General features: G+C 39.2%; 3 protein-coding genes across 3 annotated transcripts; all 3 read right to left on the reverse strand.

Moving 5' to 3' along the window:
- Positions 1-1,339: 1,339 nt before the first annotated feature.
- LOC114272533 (rho GDP-dissociation inhibitor 1) lies at positions 1,340-7,090 on the reverse strand. Its single transcript, XM_028214257.2, has 5 exons — positions 6,471-7,090; positions 6,278-6,344; positions 5,076-5,294; positions 4,863-4,987; positions 1,340-1,669 (listed from the first exon to the last, which is right to left on the reverse strand). Exons 1-5 carry the CDS (start codon positions 6,705-6,707, stop codon positions 1,592-1,594), a joined length of 726 nt encoding a protein of 241 aa, XP_028070058.1. The 5' UTR covers positions 6,708-7,090; the 3' UTR covers positions 1,340-1,591.
- Positions 7,091-7,343: 253 nt separating this feature from the next.
- On the reverse strand, positions 7,344-10,397 carry LOC145798234 (uncharacterized). The gene is made up of 3 exons (XM_082885739.1): positions 10,389-10,397; positions 10,089-10,299; positions 7,344-7,882 (listed from the first exon to the last, which is right to left on the reverse strand). Exons 1-3 carry the CDS (start codon positions 10,395-10,397, stop codon positions 7,344-7,346), a joined length of 759 nt encoding a protein of 252 aa, XP_082741865.1.
- A 46-nt stretch (positions 10,398-10,443) lies between these two features.
- On the reverse strand, positions 10,444-11,370 carry LOC145798235 (uncharacterized). The gene has a single exon (XM_082885741.1). The coding sequence runs from the start codon at positions 11,368-11,370 to the stop codon at positions 10,444-10,446; it is 927 nt and encodes a 308-aa protein (XP_082741867.1).
- Between the last annotated feature and the right edge of the window lie 1,435 nt (positions 11,371-12,805).

Below are 12,805 nucleotides of genomic sequence, written 5' to 3' on the forward strand. Positions count from 1 at the left end.
CGAATCCAAATTGAATTGAGTTATTAAGGGAAGGGTTGGTTTGGCAAGGGCTCATTGGGTTTTTTTGGCTCAATAAGTCATAAAAAACAGAATAGGCTCATGAGCCACAACAGACAAAACATCCCATCCAACCCCATAATCATTACACTCTTCTCTCACAAAAAAATCAAAAAAGCCAAAAAGCCAAAAACCCTTCCCAAACTAAGCTTTTGAGCCCAGGCTCATATAGTCAAAAAAGCCAAAAAGCCAAAAAGCTAACCCACTTCCCAAACGGAGGCTAAGGTTTTTTTTTTTTTAAATTTAATTTTAACATATAGGATTTTTTTATTCTTGATTTCATTTTTCACATGTATCTAATTTCGCAGGCTTGCTCTTTAACAAATCTACATTGACGAGCACAGGCAAACAAACAAGTCATCAAGCTGGTGGAACCAGGTTCTCAAAAAAAATAAATAAAGAAGAAGCTGGTGGAAACCAGTCCACACTAGAATTCATTGTAATGATGCAAATGGTAACAATAACATTTACACAAGTGCAACCGCTCAAATTATCATTAGCATCTCATTATTTATTTATTTATTTCTTTTGAACACAGGTAAAAATATTCACATTCAACACTAGCATAGAATACCCAACAACACATCATATGGTTCATTTAACCCTTGTGAAACCCCTTATATATCGCTTTACCTCTTCAACTTCAAAATTATATATTTAGACCCCCCCCAACTATAAACAAAAAGAAAGTTACAAATACCCTCTTTTAGAGAGGTAAAAGTTATATAATTTTGTAGTTGAGGGGTGCAAATGTACAATTTTAAAGTTATGGAGAGTAAAACAATATTTAATAATAGTTGAGATAATGTGTAATTAACCCTAAAAAAAAATATAACGCAGCAGAGACATGAGGAGCATACTGCTAGCAGGCTACTATGACCCCTCATGGGAGTCAATACTGGGCCTATTTTGATAATTCGAACAGTTTATATTCTAAGATTCATTGAGTAAAGTATTTATGACAAAAATCAAGTCAGTCAAATATTCGTAGAAGGTTTAACTAAAAGGTTTTGAAGCTACAGAAAAAAATCAGGTGTAAGTTCTCAACCATCCATAATCATTTTTTTTTCTTTTTCTTTTGGGAGCATGGTCAGGATGTTCATGTGGCAGACCAACAAAACAAATTATCACTCTGTTTAACAAAGAGTTCAAACATAAAGTGGCAGACCAGTAATTGTGCCCCAATGTGTCCTTATAAATGCTGGGCCTATGATTCACGATGATTTCCAAGCTTTAACAAAACCAGAAAAAATTTCACCAAAAATCAAGCTCAGCCGGGTCGTAACAGAAGGGGAATTTACTGCAGGGAAAAGAATATCTAAAAGACATGTCAGGCTCTCCTTTTAGTAAGGGATACCCACGAAACAAGTCTCTCAATTGTTATGAAATCTGGTGTCATGCTGGAATGAATTGGTTAAGAATATCGTAGAGTGATAATTAATTCTGTGTGGTGGGAACAAATTAAACTGATATTGGTACAAAGAACATAACTGAATGAAGGCCATATGCTAACACTGATCCGGAAGTCCTCTGTTTAAACAGAAGCCCAATCCTTCTTGATGTCAAAAGTGTAATTGATCTCCAAGTAGCATTTGTTATCGTCATCAACAAACTGAAAATAAAGAAAATCAAAAGTGGATATCATAAATAAAAAATAAAAAAATCATAAACCCAAACTCAATGTTAGGATAATGAAGTAATGAATTTTATGCATATTTTGGTTTGCATTGTTGCTTATGTTGCAAGGAACAAGTATCGGATATGGAAATGTGTCCAAGCATCAAATCACTCTAAGCTCTAAAAAGTGAAATTTAAGATACCAGGGTAAGTGTACATGTCTTGAAGATTTAAATATATTGCATAGTTTTAGGGCTGAATCTTGCAGCCTCGGCCAATGGGCCTGTCGAACCAAGAACAGGCAACAGTGTTTGTGTGGGAGTGTATTTGTCGTAGTTTCAAGACTTTCTGGAGCAGCAATACTACATGCCCTAGAAAAGTTCGTCTATGGACCACAATTGTTCTAAGCGTAGCAGTTGAAAGAAACTAAGTTACTGCTACCCCTACTCCGAAACTATGATAGCCTGGTCTACAAAGGTCATGTGTGGTGCCAGGTGGTATCTTCTACTCTACTGATGGGTTTTCTTCTATTTATGGAGGTTACCAATAGTTAATTCGTGCCCGATCTTGTGTCCGCATCTTTCCCTCTCTTCTAGGCACATTTCTTGAATGTTAAATGTGGCAGTTACCCTTTTGAAATGCCATTTAACTATCTGACATTTTTGTTGCCCCGTGCGATATTTTGCCATTTGTCTGGCAATTCATACGTATCCTTGCTTAGGTTGGATTCCATGTGTAAGATAACCAAAGCTCTTCTTGAATTGCTTTGAGTTCTTAGAGTCACCCATATGACTCTTTCGAGCCATCTCATACTCTTGTCAAAACCGTCTTTCGATGTGTCATGTCCATTGAAAGGGAAACAAAATTAGTGTAAACAATAGTCTGTAATATTATCAAATAGTATGCTGTTGTTACTTAGGAATGTAACTGAAATTAAATGGGATTTAGAAGAAAAGTAAGATTTATTTCCCTCATCTAGGAATGTAATCGGTTTGGGGCGGTCAGTATTTAAGTGAAATTTTGCACCGAACCGATAATGTCGATTTTATTATATTGAAAACTGATACAGACTAAATTTTTTTATCAAACTGCACCGATTCATACAGTTCGACTGAATATGGTTTAATCGGTTTAAGTACTTTCAAAATAAATCGTATCTTAAATTTGTAGTATAATAAATAATTTATATAAAAATATTAAATTAGCCATTTGTATATAATTTTAACCATATCCAATCCAACCATTCACAAAAATACAAATAAAAAAATTAATAAATACTAATACTTGAAACTTTTACTAAATTAGAATTAAAAATAAAATACAATCTAAGAACCAAAGTCTTAACATCAAAATAAAACCAAAGCTTAAAACAATAATTTTATTATATGTAAACATCTAGAGTTGGTTTCGGTGAAAATCGGTGTACAATATGCCAAAACCAGTATTGAACCGAAAATCAAAAAGAAAAAAAAATTCAAAACTGAATAGACTGATTCATATTAAAAAAAACGACCAAATATAACCGGTTCGATTCGGTTCAATTGGTTTAGTCGATTTTTTGATTTTTCTTACATCCCTACCCTCATTCATGTGAGAAACTAGACTTTTTTTTTTACTTTTTCTTTTTCTTTTTTTAAATTACCAAATATGATTTTCTTTTTCTTCTTTAAACAACTTCAAAATTTAGAGGATATGTCAAATTTAGGTTTGGGGTTTGGACACATCCCATACTCATGCCGGTTTACTTTTTCTTCGAAATTGGTTGTTTGGAGTGTCCTAAACAAGTGCACTTTTTGTCTTTTTGGATTAAAAAGTTGAAGAAAAAAATATGAATGTTTGAATTAACTTTTTAACTTTTTATGAAATGTGTATTAAAAAATTGTATAAATAAGTGTATAGGAGAAGTTAGTGATGGCATAGGCCGTACAGTCGGCAGCGTAAGGGGCAACATGGCAGAGTGTAGGGGAAGAGATGATTCTCTCCTTTGCGGGCATAAATTGGGCGGTGTTGTTCTGCCCATGGGGGCCCACTACGGGTCCCGTTTTGCTAATCGGAACCGTTCAATGTATAAAACTCGTTAAGTACTATATACTTGTAAAAAATCACGTTGATCGGATATCGATAGTTATTTGATCGGATTAATTTTTTTTCAACCGTTAACTATAACACCATCCATTTTTTTTTATACAAAAACTGATTTGATCATATATTAACTATATCCGACTAACGTAATTTTTTTTAAGCATACAGTACTCAACGAGTTCTACACATTAAATGGTTCGAATTATCAAAACGGGACCTGTGATGGCCCCCACGGGCCGAACAACACAGTCCTTAAGCTTGCCTCCGCTTGTGTAATTTATCCTCACCAAAGTCAAGCACAACCGCCTTCCGTCAGAGTGAGTTGTCTCACAATTTGTAAAAAAATAAATTTTTTTATATTTTTTTTTATAAATAGTGATAACTTTTTAACTTTTTTGATAACTTTTTGACTTTTTTGTAAGTTGTCAAACCGGCAAAGGGCTGAACACAGACAGCAGACAGCTAGCAAAAGAAGATCAAGAAATCGGTATACAGTTCAATTAACATGGGCCATAGCCGTTGTAAGGAAGGCCAAACAAAGTACATTAGCTTCATGAATGGGCGGCCATTGTGAAACAAAAGTACATTTGCTTCATCAATGGGCGGGCCATGTGTTCAAGACAGATTTGACCGTCGTAACAAGGCATGTGACATACAATTGGTACTCTTTGACATCAAAATCTTAAGACAACGAGATATCAAGGAAGGTAGCATAATTACAACTGAGGACTTACAAGGGCATCTGACATACCATGAGGTTCAGTAGTTAATCAGAAAATAAATCATGGAAAGAGGAGGAAACTAATGGTAAACACATTTGGCTAGAACTTTATAAATAATTTCAAAAACTTCCCGGTGGTGATACCCACACATTTTCAGTTAGAAAATACAGATGAGGACACAAAACAGTTCAGAAAAAGCTTTCAATGTCTATCAAGTGATTCGCGCCCTTAACTATCATTCATGAACATCAGGGCATGTGCAAAGTGCCACTTGATTTCCATTTCTTTTGATCTGATTTATCATGATCTTTCACTTGAGATGAGGTTATATAATCAAGGTAAATCTTGAAGAGGAAAAGAGACTATCTAATTTATTAAATATACCTTTGTTTTTGCAGTATATGAACCTCTAGCAAACATGCCAGAGGGGGTGGTCTCTTCGGGTATCACATGCGTGTAAGGCTCTTGCTGCGGACTAAAAGTTCCAAGCATCTCTTTTGTGCTATCCACTGAAATAAGATGGAACATGAGGTGAAACGTTCAAATGTTTTTTAAAATTTGAAATTTTTACTATGATTTTGGACAGAGATAGTTTACCTTTCATGCCAGTTTTCCAAACGATGTTAGTGTACTTAAGGCCAGATACAATGTTATTGCTGACTTGGAAAGAGAATCTCAAGCTGTAGCGACTACCTTCTTTCAAAGTAAACCACAAACCTTTGGGGTTTCCATCTTCAGGAATAGGAATAACAATGTCAGGTCTCTCGAGAGAGAGGATTGAAAGACTGAGGATCTTCACTTCTGGTTCCAATGTTTCTACAATAAATGAAACAATAAAGCAATGTTATGATAGGAAACTGAAAGCAATGTTATGATATACATAAATCTCATCAGAAAAAGAATGGAGGATAGGGCTTAGTTGAATTGATTTGATGTACATCTGAAGCGGGTGATAAACAGTAGTGAATGGCGGAAGAATTCAAACAGACTCATCACTCATCTTTAATTTTAACATGGATAGTGATGTCAAAAGGTTCAAATTTATTCTGGATATAAAGTTGAACCTTCATTACAACATACAACCTTGGGAGCCAAAATCAGAGGGAGAAGGAAAGAGAAAAAGGAAAAGACAATAGCACTTGTTTAGTTTTGTGTGAACAAACACAATAACTACTTTTTTTTCTTGTTGATTTGAATTGATGATATGTGTGCAATTCACAAGAAAAGCCGCTATTAGTTCTATCCCCGATTCTCTTCCATTTTCAAGCTTCCCTCACAAAACGGAAGTTAGTTCCACATTAAGAAAACGAAGAAAGTCGAGACTGAAATTACATATCAATGGAGGTAAAAGACAAATGAATCCATCACTGATTCACTAACTTTAAAAATTAGTGCAAGCATACTGTTAAACTAGAGATTGATTTGACTCTTTTATCTCAACAAATAAATAGATTGAAAGCAGACAAGAAAAAGGAATGCTATGCACTTAAAAAAAAAAGTACAAGAAAATGAAATGTGTGGACCAAATTTGTTCACTCACACCCCCACTAAATTTAAATCTATACATAAGCTTCAATTTTTGGTATTTTTTTGGCATAAATAATTTTTTCGATTTCCTACAAATTTTAAAAAAAAATGCCAATGTAGATCATCAATGCAAATGGAGCAAGGCAGAGTATTTTAAATATCCTATGACATTACCAGCTCAATCAAAAAAATTAAGCAAACAAAAAACAAATATAAAAGCTAATTGCAAATTTGGTATCATCAAAATGGTAACTAAATGGAATCATTAATACCTCCAACATTGTTCACATCCACACTCCCAAGAAGCTGTTCCTTCCACCTCCTCAAGCTCTCATCATCCTAAAAATCACCAACATTCAAAGAAACAAAAAACATAGAAATTCAAAAACACAAAATTGAAAAATACCAGTGAACCATAGATTATGTGAAAAATGTATATATGTGTGAATTTGAAGAGAAACAAACCTTATCCTTCTCAAGCTGTTCCTTAAGGGTACACTGAGGACCAAGCTGAATTTTATTACCATACTCATCTTCATCCTCGTCTTCAGTCGCATAAAAAGAACTATCACTCATGTTTCTCTTCATATTCAATTCACTTTCATCACCACTTTCTTGGACCCCACTCTTCTCTCCTCCCTCCTTGTTTTCATCGAGCCCCATGTTATTGGAACAAGAAACAGCTCCAACAGCCAAAGACATCAAATCATCAAACAGTTACCAGACAACCTACGAAAGTCCCAAAGACCCAACAACCAAAATGACTCCAGAACAGCACAAGAAGTGAAACCCACAAGCCAAAACCAATCAAAACACTAATTTGTGTTTGGAAATAGTCGAATGTGTGAATTAACGAATCCCAGAGAGGTAATTGCTGGTGTGTGTGCCCAAGAAAATGCAACAAAATATGAACCCAAAGAAACAGGGCCGAACAAAAAGACAAAAGTGGCACTCTTCTTGTGTTTGTCTTCTAGCTTTTTTTGTGGTGGGTGGTTGTTGAATATCTCAATCTCCTCAATGGATGAGAGAGACAGAGAGAAGAGGTCATGTGGCGATCCGAAATATATGAGGAATTCGGATCCCTCCCAAACTCTTGTAAACTTAGGTCGAAAAGCCCAACCCTCATGATCTGGTCTGGTCTGGTCTGGCCCATCGGGCTTTAATGGGGCTCTATTCGACAAGTTGGTTGGAACTAAATTAATTCATTAAAAGATAAAATAAATTAAAAAATTAATAAAACAAAAGATCACATTTAAATTCAAAATTATAAAAAATTCAAAAGTTCATATCAAACTAAACTCTTTTAACCAAGTTTTTTTTTTTAGATAGGATAAGCAATTACACAGAAGAAGACGCCTCAGACATCACCAACGCCAGTAAAAAGGAAGGAACCTCCTCCATCCAAACACGTGGCGAATCAAAATCAAAGGCTAGCCTACTTAAACAATGAGCCACCGAATTGCCATCTCGACAAACATGCGAAACCGATAAAGAAAGAAACCGCAAGAGAAGCGCTTGAGCCACACCCACTAAATGACCATAGCAAGATAAATTATCCGCCTTACCTTGAATTGCAGCCACCACATTTTGAGAATCACCTTCAAGATGAATATGCCCCAACCCCAAATCACATTCCAATTGAAGAGCTTTTATCGCACCCATAGCTTCCACACAATCAACATCCTCCATATACGGGATCCGCTCAACCATAGACGCAATGACTTCTCCATGACAGTCCCGAATAATAATGCCAACACCAGCACTGGCATGGGCCTTCCTAACAGAGCCATCAAAATTCAGTTTGAAGACACCCTCACGTGGCACAACCCACCTTCGCATCCGCACCTGGGCTGCAGGAAGATGGCCACGCTCTTGTGCTTAATCATATTCAGATACATAATTCACCGCGAAAGAAACAACTTCCTCCACAATCCTTGATTTATTGTCAAACAGAATGGAGTTTCTATTATTCCAAAGGCACCAACAAATAGCAATAAATAATTACATGGGTTCTGGACCAATTGTGGCCATGAGTTGACAGACCTACTCAAAACAATTGTTAACAGGAGTAGATTTGATAACCAAATTAAGTGAGCTCGACATCCACACTTTCATGGAAAAACCGCAGTTGTGAAAACAATGGCCTACCGTTTTAGCCTCCACTCCACACCCAGGACATAAGTCCATATTGACGATATGACGTTGCCGTAAATTGGCCCTTACAACTAACAACCCAAGACACATTTTCCAGCCAAAAATCTTGAGTTTGGTCAGTAAATGAAGCTGCCAGAAACCTCGCCAGAACTGCCTATGCGACTACCCATTAGTGGAGGTAGCACCGTGGCCATCCAAAGAGGCCATATCCATACACAAATGATATGCTGATCGCACCGAAAACTCACCATTTCGGGAAAAATGCCAGACCAATTTATCCGAAGGTAACGTACGACAAAAAGGAATGCATCGGATAGCCTCCACATCCATGCCCAAAAAATTTTGCGTAAGCATCTCATCATACCATGCACCCTTCTTAGAATCAATCAAATCACTAACCCGCACATCATCCGAAAGAGTCGAAGGTGGCAAAATTACCTTAAAAGAGTGAGGCTGTGGAACCCATTTATCATACTTAACCGAGATGCTCGCACCATTCCCAACACGCCATCGAAGCCCAGCATTTAATAGGCTTCGAGATCCGACTAGACTCCTCCAAGTGAAAGATGGATTGCTCCCGACCAAAGCATCAAGAAAAGAAGTTTGAGGAAAGTACCTAGCCTTAAAGACCCGCGCAACCAAAGATTGAGGCCACTGCACTAATCGCTAACACTGTTTGGCCAACAATGCTGAATTGAAATGTTGAAGGCACCGAAATCCCATACCACCCTGTAATTTAGACTTACACAATTGTTTCCAACTAGTCCAATGAATTTTACGGGTTTCCTCTTTTTGTCCCCACCAAAAATTGCACACCATAGACTCAATTTCATGGCACACTCCGTCAGGGAGGCGAAAACAGGACATAATATAAGTGAGTATGGCTTGAGCAACAGACTTAATGAGTACCTCTCTACCCGCCATCGATAAAAATTTTTCCTTCAAACCATTTAATCGAGTCCATAGGCGCTCCTTAACAAACCCCAAAACGGCGCGCTTAGAATGCCCCACACAATATGGTAACCCCAAATACTTCCCGTACGGCGCCAATGAACCCACCCCAAGAATAGATGTCACCACTCTGAGTAACCAAGTCCGTATTTTTACTAAAACAAACAGCCGATTTTTGGAAATTAATTTTCTGCCCCGATGTTTGCTCATACTTTTGGAGAATATCTCGCAAAACACCCGCCTCATCTTCTTTAGTAGCCGCAAATAGAAGACTATCACCAGCAAAAAATAAATGCTACAAGTGTGGATTACCCCGGCAAATTGAAATTCCGGACAACCGGTTAGCTGCCATAGCATGGACGAGGAGCCCCGACATTCCTTCCGCACAAATAGTAAACAAATATGGCGAAAGCGAATCCCCTTGGTGGAGGCCCCGTGTTGGGTAAAACATTCTGGAAGGCTTCTCATTAACAAGCACAAAAAAAGAAATAGTGGACACACAATTCATAAGTAGTTGCACAAACCGTTGCGGAAAGCCTAACGGGAGCATCATTTGATTAATAAATGGCCATTCCACTCAGTCATAGGCTTTACTCATGTCAAGTTTCAACGCAAGGCAACCATCCTTTCCGGCCCTCTTATTCTTAAGAAAATGGAACACTTCAAATGCCACCAACGCATTATCAGTAATGAGACGGCCCGGAACAAACACACTTTGAGTGTTGGAAATTACAAAAGGCAGCACCTCTTTAAGACGATTGGCCAACATTTTTGCAATTATTTTATAGACAACATTACATAAACTAATTGGCCAAAATTCTGACATGAGCTTGGGATTCTTAATTTTAGGAATCAGCACAATGAAGGTATGATTAATATGTGAAATCTCATCAACCCCATTCAACACCCCAAGCATCGCAGAGCTCACACCAGGACCCACCACTGGCTAAAATTTTTGAAAAAATAAAGCAGGCTTACCATCGGGCTCGGGAGCCTTCGTTGGATGCATTTGGAAAAGCGTATGGTGGACCTCAACTTCAGAAAATGGTCTACTCAATTGAGACGCACTACGATTGGAAACTCTCGCCTGAATCAACTGCAATACTGGGCCCATGTTCAGTCCCTCACCCGCCGAAAATAATTCCTGAAAATAATTCACAAAATTGTCCTCCACCACTCTTTGATCCTCCTGCCAAATTCCATTAGGATCAACAATACCAACAATTTTCTTCTTCTTATGACGTTGGGTGGCCTTGGAATGAAAAAACGAAGTATTACGGTCCCCATTCTTTAGCCAATTAGCCCGAGCACATTGACCCCAAAAAATAGATTCCTATTCTAAAAGCTCATCAATATCACAACGTAGCTTACACATTTCTGCAACATCGTCCGGAAAATTGGAACTTAGCGTAAGCAACCGCTGTAATTGATCGGTTTTCTCCTTCAACTGTCGCTTGACACACCCAAAAACATTACGATCCCACCGTCGCAACGAAGAACTTACATGTGCAATAGTAGAGGCCAAACTTCGAACATCCACATTAGAAGAAGGCAGCCAATTATCGGCAACTACTTGCTCACAACTTGCATGCCGTAGCCACATAGCTTCAAACCGATACATGCGATGACCACTAGCAGGAGATTGACGTTGTTCTTTAGCCCCACAAATGTCAACACAAATAGGTAGGTGATCGGAGGATGTGCACGCCATAGGATAAACCTTTGCATGTGGAAACAAGAGCTGCCAAGCATCATTAGCAAACCCACGGTCCAATCGCTCCCGAACCAAAGCGTTGCCATCGCGGTTATTGGACCAAGTGAAAATTAGCCCAACAAAACCCAGATCAGCCAGGTGTGCTTCTGCGATAACATTCCGAAAATGTTCCATTTGGGATGGACTACACCCCACGACACCACACTTCTCGCGACAAAACAAAATTTCATTAAAATCACCCGCACAAAGCCAAGGCATTTGGAAGCATGTTGCTAGTCTACGCAATAATGCCCAAGAATTTTTCCGTTGTGCCATTTCCGGGTGTCCGTAAAATCCCGTAAATCTCCAAGGTTGTTCCCCCAATCCAGCGTCCACAAATACATTAATATGACCAACCGAATAACTTTTCACACTAACCTGGATACCCGCTGGCCATAACAAAGCAAGTCCGCCCGCAAGTCCAACTCGGTTGACATAAAAACCACCACAAAATCCCAGTTTTTGCCGAATCCCATCCATATGCTTCGAATCGAGCTTGGTCTCCATAAGAAAAACCAGCCCAGGAACTTCCGTCTTCAGTAGAAACTGAAGAGATCAAATTGACCGTGGGTTCCCAAACCCGCGGCAGTTCCAGCATAACACATTCATTGGGATCGGCGGGGCTGAACATCAGCCTCCACCATTGGAATATTGTTATGTGGGTTGATAGCATCACCCCCATGCACACACAAACGTTTCCCAGCCTTCACATCCTAAGTTTCATCACTCAGATTCCCATCATTAACTACCACCTCCTCAAGCACTCTCTTAGTCCCCGTAATAGGGGAGTGAGTAGTATTAGGATCCATATGTTGACGGGCCACCCTCTTCCACTTCTTTTTGGGCAACACTGATTCACTCAGTGGGCTAGCCTCAACCTCCATCAAAAGATTAGGAGCCAGGGGAGAAAATTGGGCCACCAAACCTGACTCAATTGCCGTGGGCTTGGCCCCACCTAGGCCCAAACTGGAATGTTGAGATTGATGCCCCGGCCCTCCTTCTGCAGTAACCTCCCGCTCATTCAAAAATTCAAAAGTAGTAGACGTGGGTGAAGATATGGTACTGCCCGAAATTGTAGCCACATGTACCGCGTTTCCTTTACCAACGCCATCAATCACGGGAATCAGAGTTTCTCCACCATGTGTGTTCCTATCTCGACGCCGGTCAGCTACCACAACCACCGAAGCATAGGGTAGCGAAACACTCTGCGGTGCCCCCTCCTCCTGATTCACATGTTAAAAAATCATCTGCATTGGTGTCCTCTGACCACCAGGAGGCCTCATCCCTACTCCTCGATCAATCGGACCATTGCGACGAGGCCCTTTGCTTTTGAAAGTATCCATCCTCAACCATGCCCCATATTGCAACACATCAACCCGAGTGCCATCGGCAGAAGAAAGTTTAGCATCACACTCCCGATCGCTGTGGCCGAGCCTTCCGCAAAAATAGCAATAAATCGGGAGGCGCTCATATTTGAAATCCACCCAGATAGGGTCGGCAGAGGACAAAGCAAATTTCATCCCCCGTCGTAGAGGCTTCCGAACATCAATGGCCACTCGAATTCGCATTGTTCGGCCCCATGCAATGCCACCATCTTCAAAATCTATATCAAGAAACTGTCCAACAGAGTTGCCAACTATTTTCCCAACCTCTTTATTCATAAGAATTAGAGGAAGATTGCAAACATGCACCCAGAAGGGCACCGATGTCAATTGAATGTCAGATGGTTGAACATTTGGATCCATCTCGCCCAACATTAGAAGGTGCTTATCAAACGTCCAAGGGCCGTTCAATAATACTCTCCGTTTATCCACAACATGACCAAACACGAAAACAAACAGGTTGTCACCAATGACTCGTACTTGCATTCCTTTAGTGGGTTGCCACACCGATAGTAGAGTACTCTTCATGGCGTCAACATTAAACGACCTACGAGTGAGCA

The sequence above is a fragment of the Camellia sinensis genome, chromosome 8 (genome assembly GCF_055761805.1).
Source record: "Camellia sinensis isolate YWXY chromosome 8, ASM5576180v1, whole genome shotgun sequence".
Classification (NCBI taxonomy): Eukaryota; Viridiplantae; Streptophyta; class Magnoliopsida; order Ericales; family Theaceae; genus Camellia; species Camellia sinensis.

What these genes read in the sequence shown, in the direction of transcription:
- LOC114272533 (XM_028214257.2), bottom strand. Translation starts at nt 6,707, where the DNA reads ATGTCTTTGGCTGTTGGAGCTGTTTCTTGTTCCAATAACATGGGGCTC. An exon ending in AACAGCTTGAGAAGGATAAG is followed by an intron (nt 6,345 to 6,470) that starts GTTTGTTTCTCT and finishes GGTGATTTTTAG; the next exon opens with GATGATGAGAGCTTGAGGAG. An exon ending in GGATGTGAACAATGTTGGAG is followed by an intron (nt 5,295 to 6,277) that starts GTATTAATGATT and finishes CATTTATTGTAG; the next exon opens with AAACATTGGAACCAGAAGTG.
- LOC145798234 (XM_082885739.1), bottom strand. An exon ending in GAAGGCTCCCGAGCCCGATG is followed by an intron (nt 7,883 to 10,088) that starts GTAAGCCTGCTT and finishes AATATGATTAAG; the next exon opens with CACAAGAGCGTGGCCATCTT.
- LOC145798235 (XM_082885741.1), bottom strand. Translation starts at nt 11,370, where the DNA reads ATGGAGACCAAGCTCGATTCGAAGCATATGGATGGGATTCGGCAAAAA.